This window comes from Entelurus aequoreus, linkage group LG13 (assembly GCF_033978785.1).
Source record: "Entelurus aequoreus isolate RoL-2023_Sb linkage group LG13, RoL_Eaeq_v1.1, whole genome shotgun sequence".
NCBI classification, from domain to species: Eukaryota; Metazoa; Chordata; class Actinopteri; order Syngnathiformes; family Syngnathidae; genus Entelurus; species Entelurus aequoreus.
In genome coordinates, this window is record NC_084743.1 from 52,075,479 (window position 1) to 52,096,946 (window position 21,468).

The 21,468-nt window shown below is 40.4% G+C and overlaps 1 protein-coding gene across 1 annotated transcript in view; it reads right to left on the minus strand.

The window, feature by feature from the left end:
* LOC133663480 (gap junction delta-2 protein-like) overlaps positions 1-21,468 on the minus strand; it is an 89,820-nt gene that overhangs the window by 63,135 nt on the left and 5,217 nt on the right. Inside the window, exon 2 of the mRNA XM_062067970.1 lies at positions 16,127-16,338. Coding sequence (XP_061923954.1) covers positions 16,127-16,197 — 71 coding nt within the window. The 5' untranslated portion in view covers positions 16,198-16,338. The remainder of the gene's footprint in view (positions 1-16,126; positions 16,339-21,468) is intronic.

The following is a 21,468-nucleotide window of genomic DNA, read 5'->3' on the forward strand; positions in this document are numbered from 1 at the left end:
AGTCATACGTGTGCTTATTTTACTGTCATTTATTATTAATGTTAATTTATTTATATTAATCATGGAATGCTGTTACTAGAGAAAGTTACAGGAATGCACACTTCATCCTATGCTTACATTTCATTGTGCAACATGAGGATGTTTAAGGGCAACTAAATGTGATCTCTGAAAGGGGTATAAATGATTTCCAAAGCAGTGCTTTTGGTATAAAGCTAAGTTGGGTTAAATAAAAGTATTATTATTATTATTTATCTTACGGTATATATCAAAAATAATATTGAGCAAAATTTAATTGAAATATTGTCGATGTGGCCCTCCAGCAGTGCTCGGGTTGCTCATGCGGCCCCCGGTAAAAATTAATTGAAAAAAACCCTGCCCTAGTGTGTGAATGTGAGTGTGAATGTTGTCTGTCTATCTGTGTTGGACCTATGAGGTGGCGACTTGTCCAGGGTGTACGCCGCCTTTGCCCGAATGCAGCTGGGATAGGCTCCAGCTACCCCCGCGATCCTGATAAGGGACAAGCGGTAGAAAATGGATGGATGGATGAACAGCCTTATGCCATTCCACACTTTGGACACCCCAGGATTGAAGGACGCTGAAATAAAAGCATTTCAGTATCTCTGTAGCACATCTTTAATAAATCCACCGCTACCACTACTCTTGTAAAGCATCGTCAGTCATAAACTATCTTTGAAATTGTTATTTTTCCTCACGCTTATAGATGCATTACGCGGTCGGACGTATAGAGTAAGAACAGACCTTGCATGCATCTGCCTCCCACCAGTGATTCATAATCTCCCTATGGAGCATGTGAGGTCATTTTAATAACCAGCTTCTTACAATCGCACAGTAAAGGCAGTGACATTACAGCCCACAGCTCCCTAGGGGTGATTGCATATGGATAGAGGAAGTGTGAAAGCAGAAATGGTCAGGGAAGAGATGAATGGATGGCGAAGGTCTCACTTGGCCCGCTCTAAGTGTCTCTTTTTAACAATCACTCAAGGGAATTGGTCACAAGCAAAGCAATAGCGTGGCCTATTTCTGGCATCCTGCCTCACCCTTCCTTTCCTCTCCAGCAAATAACCCAATACACGTTTGCCAGATCAGCTTCCTGCCGTACAAACAAAATCATCCATCACCTCCGTGGGGGTTGCGAGCGCAGCAGAGGGATTTGCGAAAAAATAAAAGCATAATGATCTAAAGGTCATGTGACGACGGAGCTGCGCCTGTCAACAAACACACAGAGGCGCATGTAAATACCGCCCGCTGATTAAAATTGGTACGCCGGGGAAGACAGGCACGCACACGAGCATGCATGCTTTCCTATGATTCTAAAGCCTGTTGTATTCAGTCATGCAGACATGCAGAGGTCCTATAAGAAAGTACACACACATATACAGGAGTGGACCAAAGAGACACCATATCGACATTTTTATGTCTCCTAAAACTCCCGAATTGCGTTTGTTATTCTTATAGATATGTATGATTAATAGGGTTTCGACTACATTATCAGTAAATTATTAGCTTTGATCCTAATTATTGCACACATTGCTGATAGCACTCTGTACCGCTGTTGTCTTGCTTATGAGGTCAGATGTGTGCTTTTATGCGAGTTGAGAGTGCCATGTGCACAGGAAAACAAACGCAGCAACACCCACACACACACCAAATACCACAAACATGGCAGAAATACTGAAAAATACTTTATTTACACGAAAACAATACATTTTAGTAGCTATTTATATTATATTATATTATATTATACTACATTATATGAAACGACACAATATGATACGATACTATATTTTACGATACGATGCAATGTGATACTCAGTGATGGGCAAGCTACTTGGCTAAGCTGTAAATTACTATCGTTTAATGTAGCTAAGGGCACGCTATCCTTCTTTTTCTTCTACCAATGATTGTCAGTCACACACACACGAGGTGTGGCGAAATTATTCTCTGCATTTGACCCATCACCCTTGATCACCCCCTGGGAGGTGAGGAGAGCAGTGAGCAGCAGCAGTGGCCGCGCCCGGGAATCATTTTTGGATCCCCAGTGAAGTGTAGCAAGGCTAGGAAGGCTGTCCACAAGGTTGCGGAGTTTCACACTCGGAGTGGAGTTTGGAGCGGGCCCCTTCCTCTTCCAACATGACTGTGCACCAGTGCACAAAGCAAGGTCCATGAAGACATGGATGACAGAGTCTGGTGTGGATGAACTTGACTGGCCTGCACAGAGTCCTGACCTTACCTAGATAGAACACCTTTCGGATGAATTAGAACGGAGACTGAGAGCCAGGCCTTCTCCACCAACATCAGTGTGTGACCTCACCAATGCGCTTTTGGAACAATGGTCGAATATTCCTAAAAAAAAACACACTCCGCAACCTTGTGGACAGCCTTCCCAGAAGAGTTGAAGCTGTAATAGCTGCAAAAGGTGGACCCACATCATATTGAACCCTATGGGTTAGGAATGGGATGGCACAAGTTCATTTTTGAGTCAAGGCAGGTGGCCAAATACTTTTGGCAATATATATATATATATATATATATATATATATATATATATATATATATATATATATATATATATATATATATATATATATATATATATATCCATTTTCTACCGCTTGTCCCGTTCGGGGTCACGGGGGGTACTGGAGCCTATCTCAGCTGCATTCGGGTGGAAGGCGGGGTACACCCTGGACAAGTCGCTACCTCATCACAGGGCCAACACAGATAGACAGACAACATTCACACTCACATTCACACACTAGGGCCAATTTAGTGTTGCCAATCAACCTATATATATATATATATATATATATATAATATATATATATATATATATATATATATATATATATATATATATATATATATATATATATATATATATATATATATATATATATATATATATATATATATATATATATATATATATATATAAACCCCTGTATGACATGCACTAAGCTACAGACCTCTAATTAACGGCATATATATCTCTGGGCCCACGTGTATAATATCAAGGTTAATGTAACTGAGCGTGTACAGATGGACCCAATAAGGGTAATTTACCATTAACTATCTCTCATTTAGCTGGGGAGACCCTAAAACCTCCTCGAGGGATCCACGCACCCCAGTGTATGTACCGTATTTTACGGACTATAAGGCGCACTTAAAATCCTTTTTTTCTCTCAAAACTAGACAGTGCGCCTTATAACCCTGTGCGCCTGATGTAAGGAACAAGTTTGGTTGAGCTTACCCACCTCGAAGCTATTTTACTTGGTACATGGTGTAATGTTAAGTGTGACCAGTAGATGGCAGTCAAACATAAGAGATAAGTGTAGGCTGCACTATGATGGCAATTTGTCTCAAGTAAACAACACCAACATTTTAAACATTACACACGGCACTCAAAAATCCATCAAAATGTTTTGGTACGACTTTGGTAAGCTATGAAGCCGCTCCACTTGGTGGATTGTCAGCGCATTAAACATACAAGTATTATTATGGTGTGTGTATAAGGTAAGACATATTATCTGGCGTTTTGTTTCGCAATATTATGCAAAAGCAACTTTTCTTATCTTCTGGTACCTGCTGATCTGTATTTGGGATCTGTATAATTCCTGAAAAATTGTGCTCGTCCGTACCGACACCGTAGTCGATAAGCTTCTTCTCTTTCTCTATCTTCTTGTTATGTGACATTCATCTACCCCTGTTGCCATTTCTAATATAAAGTAGTGTAAAGTTCTTACTTCTATCTGTCAGTATACTCGCCATGAAAGCACTAAAACATACAGGTGTAGTGAGTTTACATTACTCACCCAAGGAACTTTAGTTATTAGAGTTCCGGTCAGACGGTTTTTCACATTTCCGGTGTTGTTATTTCCGGATGAGGAGATGCTGCTCCGTTATTGATTTAAGTAAAGTCTGAATGTCATTAAACATTATCTCCATCTTTTGACACTTCTTCCACCCCCGTCCTTGCACGCTACACCGCTACAACAAAGATGACGGGGAGAAGACGCTGCCGAAGGTGAGCCAGATAAATAAGACCGCCCACAAAACAGCGCATCCGGAAGCGACTGTCAGAAAGTAGCTTGAAGATGATCTGTAAAACATAATCTATGCAACATTTTGACCAGAGAAACACCATTACATGTTATGTAGACCACAAGGAAGTGTTTGCAATTTAGAAAAAATATATAAATAATATGATTGCTTTAATGCGCCCTATAATCCGGAGCGCCTACTAAGTGAAAAAAGATTATAAAATCGATCATTCGTCGGCAGTGCGCCCCATAATCCGGAAAATACTGTATTAATTTTAGTTTGCCTTTGCCACTACTATAATGTTATTCCTTTTCTTTGCCTACAGTAAACAAAAACAGCATCTATTTATATCTTGACAAAAACAAAACAATGATTTGTGTGTTGTTTGGGAACAGCTGGTAATGGTTATGTGCAGTAAAACTTTTCATGAACTCAACTCACCTTAATGTGTGTTTTTAAATTTGTGTTGGACGTCTTAGATGAAGTTATGATTTTGGCTTACTGAGTAAACAACTAAAAACTAAGATTTGGGGCGTTGTTTTCTCTAAACGCATACATTTGTCTAAAAAAGGCCAAGGGTGCGCATTATTTTGTGTTTCCTGTATGTCATTTTAATTACTAAAGGAAAAATCTAATCTGCGGCAAAGAATCCCTCTGCAATTTTCAAGTATGTTTTTTTTTTGAGTGGTCAGCTTGAAGCGTCCCTCTGTCTCAGACTCTCTTGTCGTCATGTGACATGAGCCGCGTCTGTTATGATTTGACTTCCTGGTTTTCATGACCCGCCTTATCTTGCCTCTGATTGGCCAGTACGTAATGCTTCGCCCGAACTTTAGCCAAATGTGACTCACTATACGAACACCACCAACCAATCATCATGGATTTTCTCCGTATGTATGGATGTTCTCATTCATCCAGGTCTTTGTATTTCTCCATGTTTTTTTTTGGTCCTGTCTTCGCAGCCCATTTTCTCTCTATGAAACTAGTAGCTTTGATGTAAGCTACCTCACGACATGGGTTTAAAAACAGCTAAGCCACAGTAATCACTACTCGTTCAAAAAGTAGTGAAGCTACCACCAAGCTACTGGAAAATTATGTTAAGATACATTGCTGTGCTACATGTAGCTTGTTACTACCCATCACTGGTGATATTATACTATACTATACTATACTAGGATGGGTACCTTTCACATTTGAATTGATACCGTACCATTTTACGGGTACTCAACGGCAGGGTTGCTCATAAATCAATTCACGTCCAAATCTCGATTTTCAATTATTCCGATTCTAAATCAATTCATAACTTTTGTGAATCCATGTACGCAAATAAAATAAAATTGTTTGCAAATTATTTTGTACATTTTTGGGGAATACATTGTTTGATTAAAATCATTAAACAAATATTATTGATATTATTATTACTGTAAATTTTTGGTTTTCCTTTTTTAATACAGTATCATTTAAACATTCTGAATTTAATTGTAAAAACTAATTCATTCACTGCAGGGCATTGGATGTAATTGAAGTAAAGTGGGGGAGAGAGCACCATTTAACCTGCTAATGTTAGGTCATGGGGAATCAGGCCTGTTTGCAGGCATCGATGATCAGGGCTCTCCAGTCTTCTCTGCCGTCCGCTCTATGTATGGGTCCTATATCATTGATATTTCCGATAAAATTTATTAGGCTGTTGATATATGTTGTTCGTTGTCCACCTGCAGCTTTCTTTCCGACTCGTTTTTCTGTTAACATCAGTTTTTCAAAGTTGTCTTTTGTAATGATATGTCCGAGGAATTTTAGCTGCCTATTGTGAATCGTTGCAATGAGAGATCTTCTTATGTTTGCCCACGCCAATGCCTCTTCATTGCTTTTCTTTTCAGTCAATTATATGCGGAGTATTTTTCTGATCAACCACATTTCGGTTGCCTCCTATTTTCTCAGTTGTTGATTATTTAAAGTCCGGCATTCACAGCCGTAAAGTAGGGCAGACTCTACATACGTTTTGAGGACTCTGAGTTTGGTGCCAATTGAGATGTTTCTATTTCTAAATATAAGACTCATTTTGTTGAAGCTGTCGTTTGACATGGTAATCGGTTTGTTTATCTCTTTTTAACACCTACCATCAGATGTTACTGTGACACTGAGGTATTTGAATTGTTCCACTTGTTTTATTTTCTTGTTGTTGCATGTGACGTTAAAGGCCTACTGAAACCCACTACTACCGACCATGCAGTCTGATAGTTTATATATCAATGATGAAATCTTAACATTGCAACACATGCCAATACGGCCGGGTTAGATTACTAAAGTGCAATTTTAAATTTCCCGCGAAATATCCTGCTGAAAACGTCTCGGTATGATGACGCCTGCGCGTGACGTCACGGATTGTAGCGGACATTTTGGGACAGCATGGTGGCCAGCTATTAAGTCGTCTGTTTTCATCGCAAAATTCCACAGTATTCTGGACATCTGTGTTGGTGAATCTTTTGCAATTTGTTCAATGAACAATGGAGACAGCAAAGAAGAAAGCTGTAGGTGGGAAGCGGTGTATTTCAGCAGCAACACAAACACGTAGCCGGTGTTTCATTGTTTACATTCCCGAAAGATGACAGTCAAGCTTTACCATTGGCCTGTGGAGAACTGGGACAACAGAGACTCTTACCAGGAGGACTTTGAGTTGGATACGCAGACGCGGTACCGTGAGTACGCAACCAGAATGTTGCCATAAGCATTTTGTTTAATTTGTATGTGTAATGCAGTACGCAGCTGCGGCTTCCAAACATTTGATCGCTTGCCCGTACGTGCGTGCCGCTATGTGCATGTCACGTACGTAACTTTGGGGACTTTGGGGAAATATATGTGCTGTATGAACTTTGGGGAGGTGAACAGTACTTTGGGCTGTGGGATTGAGTGTGTTGAGCGGGTGTTTGATTTGTATTGGCGGGTTATATGGACGGGAGGGGGGAGGTGTTTGTTATGCGGGATTAATTTGTGGCATATTAAATATAAGCCTTGTTGTGTTGTGGCTAATAGAGTATATATATGTCTTGTGTTTATTTACTGTTTTAGTCATTCCCAGCTGAATATCAGGTCCCACCCGCCTCTCACAGCATCTTACCTATCTGAATCGCTTCCACTGCCCTCTAGTCCTTCACTTTCACTTTCCTCATCCACGAATCTTTCATCCTCGCTCAAATTAATGGGGAAATTGTCGCTTTCTCGGTCCGAATCGCTCTCGCTGCTGGTGGCCATGATTGTAAACAATGTGCAGATGTGAGGAGCTCCACAACTGGTGACGTCACGCGCATATCGTCTGCTACTTCCGATACAGGCAAGGCTTTTTTATCAGCGACCAAAAGTTGCGAACTTTATCGTCGATGTTCTCTACTAAATCCTTTCAGCAAAAATATGGCAATATCGCGAAATGATCAAGTATGACACATAGAATGGACCTGCTATCCCCGTTTAAATAAGAAAATCGCATTTCAGTAGGCCTTTACATGCAGATGGATGTGGTTTTCTTGGAAACTGTCATGCATTCGGTTTTGTTGAGGTTTAGAGCCAGTCCGTTTGCTTCACTGTGGGTGGTTTCTGTGTTCAGGATGTTCTGTAGTTTTTCTTCAGAGTCTGCCACTAGCACAGTGTCATCATCTTAGTGTCATGTTAGGTATTCAAATAAAAAGCACCAAATTCGGATAATACCTGGTGTTTAAAGCACTGCATGTCTTAATTTATTACTTAAACATTCTTGAGCTTCTTAAAGCTTTAAATACTAACTGAACATTCTATTAACAGTGACTCCCTGAGTATGTTTATACTGCAAACGGACAAGCCTGAAGACTATTTCATGAAGTGTCCAGGCTTCGATCAAGCGCCACTTCCTATACCATTACTGGAAATCAATAATGTCTTAGTGGGAGGACACACTTGCATGTTTAGCAGACGCACTTTGACCAATCACGACTCACGGATGAGACTTAAACCAATGGGATGATGACGAGAGAGAGATCATGACTGATGTGTTGACAGTGCTTAGGCACTGTGTGCTTTATCACAGTTACCGACGGGCACTGAGTCCCTCGGTTTATCACAAGGTTTGACGGAAATCGATTTACACCTGGATCCCTGCCAGCAAACAGAAAAAAACACTCAATAAACCTGTTTAAGTTTAAGTAAATGCATTGAAGCTCATGTTTTACACACTGCAGCCCCCTCTAATGTTACACAAACATCACCCTGGTGTGTATTCGTGTGTGTGTGTGCCGTGTGTGTGTGTGTGACTCGTAAAGGTTGTCATGGCATTGTCATGACTTGTTAGAACCTGTGCTGACCAGTTTATTGCATCCGTTGAAATGTGCCAAAATCACAGCAGAGGAACCACAAAGAGATTTTAGGATTCAGAAAGTATTAAGGAGTGTTATTTTAAAAAAAAAGAAAAATCATGACACTGGTGGAGCGGAGCAGATTAAATGGTTTTGAGCTGCTAAAATGCCGGTTGCAATCACACTTTCCTGCAAACATGTGAAAAGTGCTACATGGAAAATGATGCGAGGAACAGTTGAGTGATTCTTTCCATATTAACGTAGAGTGCTGCAGAGTCACGCCAACAGAGATGAAGCGGCCACAACGCAAGACACGTTCAAATCAAAAGTTTACGGACATAATGTCCTCTAAGGTGGGCATGGACTTACAAACCCCGTTTCCATATGAGTTGGGAAATTGTGTTTGATGTAAATATAAACGGAATACAATGATTTGCAATTCCTTTTCAACATTCCTTTTCAACCCATATTTAATTGAATGCACTACAAAGACAAGATATTTGATGTTCAAACTCATAAACTTTATTTTTTTTTGCAAATAATAATTAACTTAGAATTTCATGGCTGCAACACGTGCCATAGTAGTTAGGAAAGGGCATGTTCACCACTGTGTTACATGGCCTTTCCTTTTAGCAACACTCAGTAAACGTTTGGGAACTGAGGAGACACATTTTTTAAGCTTCTCAGGTGGAATTTTTTCCCATTCTTGCTTGATGTACAGCTTAAGTTGTTCAACAGTCCGGGGGTCTCCGTTGTGGTATTTTAGGCTTCATAATGCGCCACACATTTTCAATGGGAGACAGGTCTGGACTGCAGGCAGGCCAGTCTAGTACCCGCACTCTTTTACTATGAAGCCACGTTGATGTAACAACGTGGCTTGGCATTGTCTTGTTGAAATAAGCAGGGGCGTCCATGGTAACGTTGCTTGGATGGCAACATATGTTGCTCCAAAACCTGTATGTACCTTTCAGCATTAATGGCGCCTTCACAGATGTGTAAGTTACCCATGTCTTGGGCACTAATACACCCCCATACCATCACAGATGCTGGCTTTTCAACTTTGCGCCTATAACAATCCGGATGGTTCTTTTCCTCTTTGGTCCGGAGGACACGACGTCCACAGTTTCCAAAAACAATTTGAAATGTGGACTCGTCACACCACAGAACACTTTTCCACTTTGTATCAGTCCATCTTAGATGAGCTCAGGCCAAGCGAAGCCGACGGCGTTTCTGGGTGTTGTTGATAAACGGTTTTCGCCTTGCATAGGAGAGTTTTAACTTGCACTTACAGATGTAGCGACCAACTGTAGTTACTGACAGTGGGTTTCTGAAGTGTTCCTGAGCCCATGTGGTGATATCCTTTGCACACTGATGTCGCTTGTTGATGCAGTACAGCCTGAGGGATCGAAGGTCACGGGCTTAGCTGCTTACGTGCAGTGATTTCTCCAGATTCTCTGAACCCTTTGATGATATTACGGACCGTAGATGATGAAATCCCTAAATTCCTTGCAATAGCTGGTTGAGAAAGGTTTGTCTTAAACTGTTCAACAATTTGCTCACGCATTTGTTGACAAAGTGGTGACCCTCGCCCCATCCTTGTTTGTGAATGACTGAGCATTAAATGGAATCTACTTTTATACCCAATCATGGCACCCACCTGTTCCCAATTTGCCTGTTCACCTGTGGGATGTTCCAAATAAGTGTTTGATGAGCATTCCTCAACTTTATCAGTATTTATTGCCACCTTTCCCAACTTCTTTGTCACGTGTTGCTGGCATCAAATTCTAAAGTTAATGATTATTTGCAAAAAAAAAAAATGTTTATCAGTTTGAACATCAAATATGTTGTCTTTGTAGCATATTCAACTGAATATGGGTTGAAAATGATTTGCAAATCATTGTATTCCGTTTATATTTACATCTAGCACAATTTCCCAACACATATGGAAACGGGGTTTGTACTACAACTTTACTTTTAGACAATTATTATTATTATTATTATTATTATTTCAGGCTGAAATCATATATTGAAGAGGAAGGCATCAAATCATGAGACAATGTGGCATCTCTACTCCAGGGAGCAATAATTCTAGTGACAATTATTTATTTAACGAATTTCCGTTCAGTTAGCATGCGATCAGGGATGGGCAGAACAATAAAAATAACGGTAGAATCAATGCCAAGTGTAATATCAGTATCAGACTGATATTTTTGTCTGTGTGCATTTTTTTGTTGTGGTGTTCGTATTGTTGTATTCATATGTTGGACTGTCTCGGATATAAATGATAAATGATGAATGGGTTATACTTGTATAGCGCTTTTCTACCTTCAAGGTACTCAAAGCGCTTTGACACTATTTCCACATTCACCCATTCACACACACATTCACACACTGATGGCGGGAGCTGCCATGCAAGGCGCTAACCAGCAGCCATCAGGGGCAAGGGTGAAGTGTCTTGCCCAACGACACAACGGACGTGACTAGGATGGTAGATAGATAGTACTTTATTGATTAAGGTGGGGATTGAACCCCAGTAACCAGCAACCCTCCGATTGCTGACACGGCCACTCTACCAACTTCGCCACGCCGCCAGGCCCTGTATATATATATATATATATATATATATATATATATATATATATATATATATATATATATATATATATATATATATATATATATATATATATATATATATATATATATATATATATATATATATATATATATGTGTATATATATATATATATATATATTCTACTTAAATATTTGATAAAGTCAAATACAAATAAGGCAACAAGAGAAGTATCCCACATTTCTCTTTTCTAAAGTAAATCTGTACAGCAGATATGGGCATCTACATCAACAATATGATGTGGCTGAGTAGCTGGACAGGACAGATATACATATACAGGTATATACACGTTAGGATCCCCTGACGAGCAGGGAAACATGCGAAACAGTCTTGTAGGGATTAAATAGCCTCTGTGTTTTAACGTATATTCCGCTCTACCCCGGTATTGAGCACTGTATAACGGATAAACCACAGAAACCTCGACTATATATATATATATATATATATATATATATATATATATATATATATATATATATATATATAGGCCAAAAGTTTGGACACCTTCTCATTTTAATGCGTTTTCTTTATTTTCAAGACTTTTACATTGTAGATTGTCACTGAAGGCATCAAAACTATGACAACCTGTGAAGTGAAAACCATTTCAGGTGACTACCTATTGAAGCTCATCGAGAGAATGCCGAGAGTGTGCAAAGCAGTAATCAGAGCAAAGGGTGGCTATTTTAAAGAAACTAGAATATCAAACATGTTTTCAGTTATTTCACCTTTTTTTGTCAAGTACATAACTCCACATGTGTTCATTCATAGTGTTGATGCCTTCAGTGACAATCTACAATGTAAATAGTCATGAAAATAAAGAAAACGCATTGAATGAGAAGGTGTGTCCAAAATTTTGGCCTGTACTGTATATATATATATATATATATATATATATATATATATATATATATATATATATATATATATATATATATATATATATATTGTATCTATATATATACATATTGTAGCTATATATATACATATACATATACATTTTTGATTTTTCAATCAGCACTACCATTTATTTCAGTGTCTCACTTTTTATACATAAAGTCCCTCTCTTTGGCACTCTTCATTGTAACATCACAGCTGCCCGGACAACAAAAATAAACCTCAACAAGAAGACGGGAGGATTCTCGCCTCAGGGTGTCCTGGGTGCCCCGCTGAGGTCATGACACACAGCACCATCTCGTGACGAGACAGTCCTCTTGGCGTCCTCCCAACGCCCCGCAGACCGCCGCCATGTGTCTGCTCGCTTGTCTGTGAATAACTACTCCTCACTCCCTTCGCCTTCACCTTGCCTTTCCCACCATCTCCCACACATTCTGCAGTCCGCCTTCGCTCAGTCCACTTCTCGCTCTCACTTTGCCTTGCAACTTTCCTTGAGTTCCTTCTCAAGTCGTGCTTTTACTACTTAACAACTCCCTCTTTCACTCTTTTTTTTTTTTTTCTCCGGTATCACTTTCACCGAGAGCCTGCAGCGATGTGACTAAACGCTCCACTTCCAGTGTACCATGAAGGAAGGAACGTACACCAACAGCAACATAAAACCACCCAAACAGATAACAGATCATACAGTGGATTACTTCCACTTTCACAGTAGCCCCACCAAAAGGTGTCCCCATACAACGTTTTCACTTCCCACATTGAAGCCCTGGGTTTTGATCAATACAAATAATGAACCGATACGATATCAGCACAATTGCTACATACTTGTATTATTTTGTAGTGTGGAATGTTACAAAAGGTTTGATCAAGCAAAATTACTTAAAAACCTATTTATCATTAACCATGTGGAGTGGACTTATGCTGTCTTTAAGTTGAAGTGAAGCAGTAATTGGGGTTTTTGGCATCACCGAGCGGCCACCATAATTTATCAAGTTAAACTCATAATGCACTGAGTGGAATGATGTGGACACGTTTGTTACTGGATAATTTCTAATATGCTTCTACCATGGAGACTTTGTACTTGTAAATAATATGCAACCATTATTATTTGATAATTTTTTATGTTAAAGTGCCACTGATAGTCACACACACTAGGTGTGGTGAAATTACCCTCTGCATTTGACCCATCCCCTTGTTATACCCCCTGGGATGTGAGGGGAGCAGTGAGCAGCAGCGGTGGCCGCGCTCTAGAATCATTTTGGTGATTTAACCCCCAATTCCAACCCTTGATGCTGAGTGCCAAGCAGGGAGGTAATGGGTCCCATTTTTATAGTCTTTGGTATGACTCGGCCAGGGTTTGAACTCACGACCTACCGATCTCAGGGCGGACACTCTAACCACAAGGCCACTGAGCAGGTATTCAACTATAGTTATTTGATCCTTGTTTATGTTGACAAATGTTGTGTTTTAGACTGCACTATTGTTCAGTTAAGAACACTTTGTGCTAATCTGTTGTGCAGCTGCTGCGACACGTTTGTTACTGGATACTTTCTAATGCGCTTCTGCCTTGAAGACTTTGTATCGGTACTGTAAGTAATGTGCAACTATAATTATGTAATATTTGTTTATATTGACAAATGTCATGTTTTGTACTGCAATATTGCTCAGTTAGGGATACTTACTATGTATGACTATAGCTTGTGCGCTATCGTGCGCTTAGCTGTTGTGTGTTTGTTAGCTGCTGCGGACACGTTTGTTACTGCATACTTTCTAAAAGGCTTCTGCCTTGGAAATGTTTTACTGTATTTGTAAGTAATATTCAACTCCAAGTATTTGATCCTTGTTTATATTGACAAATGTCTTTGTAGACTGCATTATTGTTCAGTTAAGGACATGTATAGCGTATGTTGTGCGCTATTGTGTGCTCAGCTGTTGTGTAGCTGCAAGCTCCTCGCAGCCTATAGCCTACCATGTTTACCTTTTGTAAATGACTTTGACATTGTACAGAGCTGACTTATGAGAGATGGATAAGTTGCACCGGTTTGGAAATGATTTATCACAACAAATAATGTTTATCTATTTATTGTACAGTATAGTAAGACAGGCAAATAAATGGCAGAAATGTACATATAGTTAACCCGTGTATCCACCTGTTGCCATTCATATAAACATTTGTTTGTGTTTTTTTGTGATATTTTCTAATGTGTAATACAGTATGTTTCTAGGCACACAAAAAAAGATACACGTGCAGTCTATTTTGAATAGTGTTGTAATGATACCAATATTTTGGTACCGGTACTAAAATTATGTTGGTACTTTTTGGTACTTTTCGGTACTTTTCTAAATAAAGGGGACCACAAAAAAATTGCATCATTGGCTTTATTTTAACAAAAAATATTAGGGTACATTAAACATATGTTTCTTATTGCAGTTAAGTTCTTAAATAAAATAGTGAACATACTAGACAACTTGTCTTTTAGTAGTAAGTAAACAAACAAAGGCTCCTAATTAGTCTGCTGACATATGCAGTAACACATTGTATCATTTACCATTCTATTATTTTGTCAACATTATTAAGGACAACTACATTTCAGAGACGCTATCGTACCAAAAATTATTCATTAGTATCGCGGTACTATACTAATACCGTACAACACTAATTGGGAATTGTTACAATACATTTATACTAGAGATGTCCGATAATATCGGGCTGCCGATATTATCGGCCGATAAATGCTTTAAAATGTAATATCCGAAATTATCGGTATCGGTTTCAAAATGATCTGTATCGATTTCATAAAGTAAAAATCACATGACATATACGGCTTTTCATACACACGTGAATGCAATACATACTTGGTCAACAGCCATACAGGTCACACTGAGGGTGTCCGTATAAACAACTTTAACACTGTTACAAATATGCGCCACACTGTTAACCCACACCAAACAAGAATGACAAACACATTTCGGGAGAACATCCGCACCGTAATACAACATAAACAAAAACAGAACAAATACCCATAACCCCTTGCAGCACTAACTCGTCCGGGACGCTACAATATACACCCCCCCCCCCCAACCCCGCCCACCTCAACTTCCTCATGCTCTCTCAGGGAGAGCATGTCCCAAATTCCAAGCTGCTGTTTTGAGGCATGTTCAAAAAAAATAATGCACTTTGTGACTTCAATATTAAATATGGCAGTGCCATGTTGGCATTTTTTTCCATAACTTGAGTTGATTTATTTTTGGAAAACCTTGTTACATTGTTTAATGCATCCAGCCGGGCATCACAACAAGATTAGGCATAATAATGTGTTAATTCCACGACTGTATATATCGGTATCTGTTGATATCGGAATATGTAATTAAGAGTTGGACAATATCGTAATATCGGCTATCGGCAAAAAAGCCATTATCGGACATCTCTCATTTTTACTCATCGTCCATACATGGCTGACATCATAAAATGCCATTCATGTAAGAATTGGCTCAATAATTCAAGATTTGCACGAAACAGAATGACTCGGTGTGGTCTCGTTTAAACATGCTAATTCATACATGCTAATGCTAGTGCTGAACTTGCACTTTTGTCTTAATGTCCCAAGAAAACCCCAAAGTCAGGATGTCCCTGAGTGGATGTAAAAAATGATGTTTCATTCTAACTACCGAGCTGATGCGCCTGTGGGGCTAAAGCGCTCATAAATAATTCCCCCTTTTCTGCGGCCGACAACAAGGAGTTACTCAAAGTAGAATACAAGACATAGTGGCGTGCAGACGAATACATAAATCATTACCGCCGCGACCTTACACGAGCGACTCGTTTTTATTTACATTGGTGAATGACGTAATGCTGAGCGATGGGGAAAAGGGGGCTCTGTGCGCACGTGTGAAGGGGAAGAAGAGGCACTGGAGTATGAAAACAGTTGAGAACGTGAATGAAGTGGACTTTAAAGGCGACATCTCCTCACCCTGCCCAGCTAGCTGTGATAGCCAAAGCCTCTGCGTGGGCTAATAGTGACTCTCCTGTTTGCCTAAATCTTCCATCATGTCACTCAGGGGGATTAAAGACGCTAAAGCCCCCTTCCTCGCTCTCTGCCAGCAGCCCCTTTGGACCAGGAACCACTTAACTGGAAGCGGGATTGGAGCCGCGCTCAGGGCATGCAACAAGTGCAGCATGCATGTTTGGCATGTGAGGACGGTGGTGCGTTCAAAGACTCACCTTCCTATCATAGTGGAGTGCTGCTGCACGGCCGCCTCCAAGAGGCGCTCGAGGATGGTCCATTCTCCCATGGCGGCGGTTTGGAGGCATCCACTGAGGAGAGGGACAATAAAGCTGACCCCGGCCTTTTCAGTAACACACCAGGGAAGGTGCTTGAGTCCCCTTCTTCTTCTTCCGCCAAAGACAGAGCAACTGTGGGCGCTGTTGGGAACCTGAGAACCCAGAAATACTCTCGTCATCATTGTAGTCTCAAGGCACTGAATCTTTTTCGACTGAACACTTTTCATAGACATAGTTTGGCCTAATCTAGGCAGGCATTGTCAGTTCATGCTCGAAGACTAGCTGTCCTATCTGGTGTAGTCCTCCAAACAGGTTTTATTAGTTCATGCTCCAAGGCCAGCTGTCCTGTCTAGTGTAGTCCTCCGAAAAGGCTTCATCAGTTCATGCTCGAAGACCAACTGTCCTATCTGGTGTAGTCCTCTAAACCGGTTTTATTTGTTCATGCTCCAAGGCCAGCTGTCCTGTCTAGTGTAGTCCTCCAAAAAGGCTTCCTCAGTTCATGCCCAAAGATTAGCTGTCCGATCTGGTGTAGTCCTCCAAACAGGTTTTTTTAGTTCTTGCTCCAAGACTAGCTGTCCTGTCTAGTGTAGTCCTCCAAAAAGGCTTCATCAGTTCATGCTCAAAGATTAGCTGTCCTATCTGCTGCAGTCCTCCAAACAGGTCTAAGTAGTTCTTGCTCAAAGACTAGCTACCCTATCTGGTGTAGTCCTCCAAACAGGTTTTTTTAGTTCATGCTCCAAGACTAGCTGTCCTGTCTAGTGTAGTCCTCCAAAAAGGCTTCATCAGTTCATGCTCAAAGATTAGCTGTCCTATCTGGTGTAGTCCTCCAAACAGGTTTTTTTAGTTCATGCTCCAAGACTAGCTGTCCTGTTTAGTGTAGTCCTCCGAAAAGGCATCATCAGTTCATGCTCAAAGATTAGATGTCCTATCTGCTGTAGTCCTCCAAACAGGTCTTATTGGTTCTTGCTCAAAGACTAGCTACCCTATCTGGTGTAGTCCTCCAAACAAGTTTTTTTAGTTCATGCTCCAAGACTAGCTGTCCTGTCTAGTGTAGTCCTCCAAAAAGGCTTCATCAGTTCATGCTCAAAGATTAGCTGTCCTATCTGGTGTAGTCCTCCAAACAGGTTTTTTTAGTTCATGCTCCAAGACTAGCTGTCCTGTTTAGTGTAGTCCTCCGAAAAGGCGTCATCAGTTCATGCTCAAAGATTAGATGTCCTATCTGCTGTAGTCCTCCAAACAGGTCTTATTAGTTCTTGCTCAAAGACCAGCTACCCTATCTGGTGTAGTCCTCCAAACAAGTTTTTTTAGTTCATGCTCCAAGACTAGCTGTCCTGTCTAGTGTAGTCCTCCAAAAAGGCTTCATCAGTTCATGCTCAAAGATTAGCTGTCCTATCTGGTGCAGTCCTCCAAACAGGTCTTATTAGTTCTTGCTCAAAGACCAGCTACCCTATCTGGTGTAGTCCTCCAAACAAGTTTTTTTAGTTCATGCTCCAAGACTAGCTGTCCTGTCTAGTGTAGTCCTCCAAAAAGGCGTCATCAGTTCATGCCCAAAGATTAGCTGTCCTATCTGGTGTAGTCCTCCAAACAGGTTTTATTAGTTCATGCTTTTGAGGTTGTTTGCTCAACGTAAAGTGCTTTTTACAAATAAAATATATTATTATTATTATTATTATGCTCAAAGACTAGCTGTCCTGTCTAGTGTGGTCCTCCGAAAAGGCTTCATCAGTTCATGCTCAAAGATTAGCTGTCCTATCTGGTGTAGTCATCCAAACAGGTTTTATTTGTTCTTGCTCAAAGACTAGCTATCCTATCTAGTGTAGTCCTCCAAACAGGTTTTATTAGTTCATGCACCAAGACTAGCTGTCCTGTCTAGTGTAGTCCTCCAAAAAGGCGTCATCAGTTCATGCCCAAAGATTAGCTGTCCTATCTGGTGTAGTCCTCCAAACAGGTTTTATTAGTTCATGCTTTTGAGGTTGTTTGCTCAACGTAAAGTGCTTTTTACAAATAAAATATATTATTATTATTATTATTATGCTCAAAGACTAGCTGTCCTGTCTAGTGTGGTCCTCCGAAAAGGCTTCATCAGTTCATGCTCAAAATTTAGCTGTCCTATCTGGTGTAGTCCTCCAAACAGGTTTTATTAGTACTTGCTCAAAGACTAGCTATCCTATCTAGTGTAGTCCTCCAAACAGGTTTTATTTGTTCATGCTCCAAGGCCAGCTGTCCTGTCTAGTGTAGTCCTCCAAAAAGGCTTCATCAGTTCATGCTCCAAGGCCAGCTGTCCTGTCTCGTGTAGTCCTCCAAAAAGGCGTCATCGGTTCATGCTCAAAGATTAGCTGTCCTATCTGGTGTAGTCCTCCAAACAGGTTTTATTAGTTCTTGCTCAAAGACTAGCTGTCCTGTCTAGTGTAGTCCTCCAAAAAGGTTTCATCAGTTCAAGCTCAAAGATTAGATGTCCTATCTGCTGTAGTCCTCCAAACAGGTCTTATTAGTTCTTGCTCAAAGACTAGCTACCCTATCTGGTGTAGTCCTCCAAACAAGTTTTTTTAGTTCATGCTCCAAGACTAGCTGTCCTGTCTAGTGTAGTCCTCCAAAAAGGCTTCATCAGTTCATGCTCAAAGATTAGCTGTCCTATCTGGTGTAGTCCTCCAAACAGGTTTTTTTAGTTCATGCTCCAAGACTAGCTGTCCTGTTTAGTGTAGTCCTCCGAAAAGGCGTCATCAGTTCATGCTCAAAGATTAGATGTCCTATCTGCTGTAGTCCTCCAAACAGGTCTTATTAGTTCTTGCTCAAAGACCAGCTACCCTATCTGGTGTAGTCCTCCAAACAAGTTTTTTTAGTTCATGCTCCAAGACTAGCTGTCCTGTCTAGTGTAGTCCTCCAAAAAGGCTTCATCAGTTCATGCTCAAAGATTAGCTGTCCTATCTGGTGCAGTCCTCCAAACAGGTCTTATTAGTTCTTGCTCAAAGACCAGCTACCCTATCTGGTGTAGTCCTCCAAACAAGTTTTTTTAGTTCATGCTCCAAGACTAGCTGTCCTGTCTAGTGTAGTCCTCCAAAAAGGCGTCATCAGTTCATGCCCAAAGATTAGCTGTCCTATCTGGTGTAGTCCTCCAAACAGGTTTTATTAGTTCATGCTTTTGAGGTTGTTTGCTCAACGTAAAGTGCTTTTTACAAATAAAATATATTATTATTATTATTATTATGCTCAAAGACTAGCTGTCCTGTCTAGTGTGGTCCTCCGAAAAGGCTTCATCAGTTCATGCTCAAAGATTAGCTGTCCTATCTGGTGTAGTCATCCAAACAGGTTTTATTTGTTCTTGCTCAAAGACTAGCTATCCTATCTAGTGTAGTCCTCCAAACAGGTTTTATTAGTTCATGCACCAAGACTAGCTGTCCTGTCTAGTGTAGTCCTCCAAAAAGGCGTCATCAGTTCATGCCCAAAGATTAGCTGTCCTATCTGGTGTAGTCCTCCAAACAGGTTTTATTAGTTCATGCTTTTGAGGTTGTTTGCTCAACGTAAAGTGCTTTTTACAAATAAAATATATTATTATTATTATTATTATGCTCAAAGACTAGCTGTCCTGTCTAGTGTGGTCCTCCGAAAAGGCTTCATCAGTTCATGCTCAAAATTTAGCTGTCCTATCTGGTGTAGTCCTCCAAACAGGTTTTATTAGTACTTGCTCAAAGACTAGCTATCCTATCTAGTGTAGTCCTCCAAACAGGTTTTATTTGTTCATGCTCCAAGGCCAGCTGTCCTGTCTAGTGTAGTCCTCCAAAAAGGCTTCATCAGTTCATGCTCCAAGGCCAGCTGTCCTGTCTCGTGTAGTCCTCCAAAAAGGCGTCATCGGTTCATGCTCAAAGATTAGCTGTCCTATCTGGTGTAGTCCTCCAAACAGGTTTTATTAGTTCTTGCTCAAAGACTAGCTGTCCTGTCTAGTGTAGTCCTCCAAAAAGGTTTCATCAGTTCAAGCTCAAAGATTAGCTGTCCTATCTGGTGTAGTCCTCCAAACAGGTTTTATTAGTTCATGCTCAAAGATTAGCTGTCCTATCTGGTGTAGTCCTCCAAACAGGTTTTATTTGTTCATGCTCTAAGGCCAGCTGTCCTGTCTAGTGTAGTCCTCCAAAAAGGCTTCATCAGTTCATGCTCAAAGATTAGCTTTCCTATCTGGTGTAGTCCTCCAAACAGGTTTTTTTAGTTCTTGCTCCAAGACTAGCTGTCCTGTCTAGTGTAGTCCTCCAAAAAGGCTTCATCAGTTCATGCTCAAAGATTAGCTGTCCTATCTGCTGCAGTCCTCCAAACAGGTCTAAGTAGTTCTTGCTCAAAGACTAGCTACCCTATCTGGTGTAGTCCTCCAAACAGGTTTTTTTAGTTCATGCTCCAAGACTAGCTGTCCTGTCTAGTGTAGTCCTCCAAAAAGGCTTCATCAGTTCATGCTCAAAGATTAGCTGTCCTATCTGGTGTAGTCCTCCAAACAGGTTTTTTTAGTTCATGCTCCAAGACTAGCTGTCCTGTTTAGTGTAGTCCTCCGAAAAGGTGTCATCAGTTCATGCTCAAAGATTAGATGTCCTATCTGCTGTAGTCCTCCAAACAGGTCTTATTAGTTCTTGCTCAAAGACTAGCTACCCTATCTGGTGTAGTCCTCCAAACAGGTTTTTTTTAGTTCATGCTCCAAGACTAGCTGTCCTGTCTAGTGTAGTCCTCCAAAAAGGCTTCATCAGTTCATGCTCAAAGATTAGCTGTCCTGTCTGGTGTAGTCCTCCAAACAGGTTTTATTAGTTCTTGCTCAAAGACTAGCTATCCTATCTAGTGTAGTCCTCCAAACAGGTTTTATTAGTTCATGCACCAAGACTAGCTGTCCTGTCTAGTGTAGTCCTCCAAAAAGGCGTCATCAGTTCATGCCCAAAGATTAGCTGTCCTATCTGGTGTAGTCCTCCAAACAGGTTTTATTAGTTCATGCTTTTGAGGTTGTTTGCTCAACGTAAAGTGCTTTTTACAAATAAAATATATTACTATTATTATTATTATGCTCAAAGACTAGCTGTCCTGTCTAGTGTGGTCCTCCGAAAAGGCTTCATCAGTTCATGCTCAAAGATTAGCTGTCCTATCTGGTGTAGTCCTCCAAACAGGTTTTATTAGTACTTGCTCAAAGACTAACTATCCTATCTAGTGTAGTCCTCCAAACAGGTTTTATTTGTTCATGCTCCAAGGCCAGCTGTCCTGTCTAGTGTAGTCCTCCAAAAAGGCTTCATCAGTTCATGCTCCAAGGCCAGCTGTCCTGT